General features: G+C 37.5%; 1 protein-coding gene across 1 annotated transcript in view; it reads left to right on the top strand.

The window, feature by feature from the left end:
* Positions 1-576: 576 nt before the first annotated feature.
* Positions 577-4880, top strand: part of CFAP161 (cilia and flagella associated protein 161) — a gene marked incomplete at its 3' end in the record, with an annotated part of 9669 nt that continues 5365 nt past the window's right edge. The window contains 3 exon segments of the mRNA XM_015823930.1: positions 577-626; positions 788-1026; positions 2263-2347. Coding sequence (XP_015679416.1) covers positions 845-1026; positions 2263-2347 — 267 coding nt within the window. The 5' untranslated portion in view covers positions 577-626; positions 788-844.

Raw genomic sequence — 4880 nt, 5'->3', positions numbered from 1 at the left:
GATAGCAATAACTCTAGATTTTGCTGACAATCTAGTTGACTCTTATAGCAGCAGTCTTTCTTTCTTTACAGCTGGATACTTGCCTTGTTTTGTTAAACCCAAATTCCATCTCATTCTGCGTTATTTTGTGAGTTATTTGGCGTATTCCAGAAATAGAGATTTAATCCTGCATGCTAAATGTGTATTCTCTCTTTTTTTTTAAAAAAAAAATATGTATTTCTATGGATCACCTTCTACTCTGTTGCATTGGTTCAACAAATTATTTTATACAAGAATTTATAACAATTATATTCCTTAAGCATCCTCACTGTGCATGTCTACAAAATATTGTTGTCTTCACACATTTACTCTGTCATCATAAGTGGGAAAACCTCTTCATAGTTCTTTTATGCCTTCGTTTTCATTCTTTATATGGGATTTAGCCATTTGGGCTGAATTTCCTAAAGTGGCAGACATTATGCACCTGATCATGCTGCAGTAATATACAGGATACATATTAAATTCTAACTTGAGCTTTTTTTTTCTTTTAAAAATAGGAATCGTTGAAAGATTTTTTATATAAAAGAGAAAATGGAGAGCTACTAATCCAGAAATCCCGAAGACTGAAAGAAACTCTTTACAAGAAGGTATTACATCACAAAACATTTTGAGGGTTCTCCTAACGCTCCAGAACAATTTTGTTCCCTACTCGTTTGCTCCAGCCACCAAACTCAATGGCCGTGCATTGTGGGAAAGGCAAAGGGGAACTGTGCACACTTACCGTCTTACTCTCTCTTCTCGCAAACAGGAGCCGCTTTCCATTTCAAAAGATGGATTTATTCATTTTGGAGACACAGTTCTATTCATGAACCTAGACGTCACTAGACTCCCGGAGGAAAAAGCTTTAATTGTGGGTGGAAATCTGTCCCTGGCTGTGAATCCGGATATATCGACTCTGTATACGGGCGATAATTTGTCAGCTCCGTGTGACTTGAGTGCAATCAATCATGTGAACCCCGTGGGGCGGAATGCATTTCGGATTTTAAGGTGGGACACTCTCTCGCAAAAAGACTTAGCAGTAAGATGGGCGAAGGACCAAGTCTAGTGAACGTTGAGAGGGAAAGGGATGGAACAATGGATGTCATTGTGGGAGGAGCCATGTTGATGACGCCACACCGAGTGCAGCTGGTAGGATGAACAGGGCCCAAAGGGAGAGTTAAATAAAACCAAAAGTGAGTGGGGACACTTATTCTCTCTTGACACACACAGACACGCATATCTCTTCCAAGGATCTCTTTATCCATGGTCCCCGCTGAACTCTGACCTAACGTGTCTGCAGTTGGCCTGAGAACCACATGGAATTAGTCTGAAGGTCACATATGGCCTTAAAACAGTAAGTCAGAGGTGGGCAACGTGATTCTCCAAGACCTGGAAGAATGGTTTCCTCGTCTGGTTACAATTGCTGAAAATTGAGAGTACCACTTGCCACCATCTTGAGATGGGAAACACAGACTGAATATCGTATGACTCCTAAAATAGGCACATCAGAGCTAGAAGGCACAGAATTTCCCATTCTTCCTCCAAATCTACTCTGCATATTATATGGCCCCATTTATTAGATGCACAGTCCTTCTGTTCATTTCTGCTCTAAGTGTATTATGTAACTGTAGGGCAACGAAGAGATGATGAATCACCCGCTTGCCATCCCTGATTGGCAGCTTTTCCCCAAGTTTCCAGATCACAATGTTTTTCCACCCTGCCTGGAATTGCCTTTTTTTTTTGTTAGAAATGAAATCTTTATCACTGACTGCAGATTTGACTCCAGGTCTTTTTTTGCTCCTTGATGAGTGCTTAGCAGTACACTGTAATTTTATCATTTTTCAATGGATGTTCCTGTTTAAAATTGATCCTTTTTCTCTGTCTCTTACACACACACAATCACACACACACACCACCCACACATGCACACATTCTCTGCTGGTTTATAATGGCTGCTTCACAGCCTTTTATTGCTGTGTATGTTGAAAATAAATTTGTAAAGAATGCCATCAAGTTTGTGGGCTGAAATATCTTGTTAAGTCTCTACCTTTCCCTCCCAAATGTTCTCTTTCTCCCCATGAAAAGTTGGACTGGAAACTTTTAGGAACCAAGTGGTTCCTTTTCCCCCTTTTGCTTAGACTCCCAGGGAAAAACATTTTCTGTGTATAGAATTAAAGGAGTTGCTTTAAAGTAAACGATTGTATTGCGTTATGTTGCACTGATATTTTTCTCCTTATATGAAAGCCTGGAAGGAGAAGCCATGGGGGAACCTGTTAGATTCGGGCAGAATTTTGGCCTTGGAACAGCTGGTGGATTTCAGGATAAAATGGTGAGTGATAACTAACATCATTTTAATAAGTCCAATGTTTCATAAAGAAATCCATTTTGGGAGGAGTTAATAGAAAATGCCTTTGTCAGGAGAACTGAAGTCTAGTTAGACAAGCCCGAGTTAAAAATAATCTGATATAGGATGAAACCACCTAAGAAACACTGTCCAACTTTTATATAGTCCCTAATCCAGTTCAGAGTTATAATCCTAGATGCATTGGTGTATCTTGACCTTTTTTTCTTCTTCTTCTTAACTCCACTTCCCTGGAGATGCCCGTGAGTGGATCCTATTGTTCAATTTCAAATTTTCATCTGTATCCCAAGCACAACTTTTAGATCAGNTTTAAAAAAACAAGTTTGAATTCAAAAACAGCCTTTCTTATGATGCTAGACATTTTATTATAAATGGGGCAATCTCTACAGTTTACAAGTTGGTCCCAAACTCTTAATTGGGAATTCTAAATAAACTTGAGCAACAACAAATGTTTATCCACTCTCTTATGTAAGTATCCAGCAGGAGAGTTTTGTAATCCAGGGATCAGATTTAAAATAAATCTAGTCACCTTGTGCATTGTCTCACATATTCCAGAAGATGGAGCTGCTGTATAGTCCTTAATAATCCTGCTGCTGCAAAGTTGAGAACTTTTAAATAGGTTGTCCTATTAAATATAAAAATGATGTTTTAGTACTGCGTATGATCTGCAGTATGTCCGATATCCTAAAAAATGTGCAATGCCAGTGATGTACATTGTATATGTCTCTAATAAGTGACCAAAATAAATAGGAATTTGTAGTATATTAGTCTTTACCAACAACACACTAAATGTTTATTTGGCAAAGATTTCTCACTCTTTAGAATGCCACACGACCCTTTGTTCTGTTTTTATATTTAGAAGTTGTTTGTTTTAAAGTTGGATATAGTAAAAGCAAAAGCAAGTAAAAGAGTTCTTGATGAGAATATCAAGCTATTCATGATTTGAATTATGAAAATTCATATATTCACTGCGACATTATTATGTTATGACAGTGTAAATACTGTGAAATCACAATCTTTGTTTTCCAGCTTGGATGTCCCCACTTTCCTTCCTCACAACTAGTATTCTATTTATGTAAAATTTCCATATGTAGCATTTCGTCTACTTTGGTGTGAACCCCAACAACTTGGTAAATTTGGAATGATTCTTTTTTCATTGCATCTCTCAAGATGTGGAAGTCCTCCACAGAAAGGTCAGGATGAATTTATCCTTGTTTGTTTGGCAGGTGAAAACATTTGTGGTCAAGTTAAGACTTTGACTTTTAAACTGTTATGGTTGAGTTGAACGGATGCTGTTTTTTTTTTAAGCCAATACATTAACAACAATGCCTTTATTCTGAATTTAATTATGTGTTTCTTATATATCAATAACAATTATTAATTTGGGGTATTATTATTATTAATTCAGGGTAGAGTCGATAGCTTTGACTCCACCCCAAGTAAGGGATTACAGGATCATAAAAAGGGAGGGTTTTTTTCTCTTATGTATCAATAGATGCCTTAAATACTATAAAAAGGAAGCAGATACACAAACCATTTGAGATACAAGCAGTTGGCTTATTCCTTTATTCCCCAGCTCTAACCACCACTTTCACTTCCTTGATTTCCTTCTTGTGCATGTTATCTTGTTTATTTATCTTTTTTTAAAAAAAATAATAATAATATTGCCTCCATCAAAAACAGGATATCATTCACTGTAAAGCTGCGAGAAAGAACGGTTCAGTTATTTTTAATCTGGAATATCCATATGTGTGTTTGTCTCTCAAAGAAGCTTGTCAAGTTGCACTGTCACATTCTTTCTCTCTCTTTTTGCTTTACAAAAAGAGTTTTTTTTTGCTTTACAAAAATGGGTCTCATTTGTGGCTGTCTCCAGTCCAGCTATTGAATTAAAAGGATGCAGATAAGTTCTCACACCTTCCCTCATCCATTCTAGTCAGATCGATTCTGATTGGCTAACAGCCCTGTCCCACTAGACCAATCCTGGCCAATCCTGGTCCCCATAGCAACCTGTAAACCCAACATTGATCAGTTATTTTGCTGATTGCAGACTTGCTGAAAGTGTCGTTTTCTTTAAGCCAGCTTGGTGCCCTCACGTCTAATCCTCTCCAGATGATCAATGTTCGGACAAGTAAAAGTGGCCGGGTATACAGTCCTGGTGTGCTTCTTGGAAACTGGTTTGAAGACGTGTGCCTAGAAGAGGTAAATAAAAACTCTCCACCCTTTACATTGTTCCATTCGTGTTTTGCTCTTTGTGCAAATCTCAAAAGCAACTTTGTTGAGCACAATATGAGAGGGAGATTTGATAGCAATAACTCTAGATTTTGCTGACAATCTAGTTGACTCTTATAGCAGCAGTCTTTCTTTCTTTACAGCTGGATACTTGCCTTGTTTTGTTAAACCCAAATTCCATCTCATTCTGCGTTATTTTGTGAGTTATTTGGCGTATTCCAGAAATAGAGATTTAATCCTGCATGCTAAATGTGTATTCTCTCTTTTTTTT

Source organism: Protobothrops mucrosquamatus, unplaced genomic scaffold, assembly GCF_001527695.2.
Source record: "Protobothrops mucrosquamatus isolate PMUCROS unplaced genomic scaffold, P.Mucros_1.0 scaffold2056, whole genome shotgun sequence".
Lineage (NCBI taxonomy): Eukaryota > Metazoa > Chordata > Lepidosauria > Squamata > Viperidae > Protobothrops > Protobothrops mucrosquamatus.
This window is presented reverse-complemented; position numbering and strand designations above follow the sequence as displayed.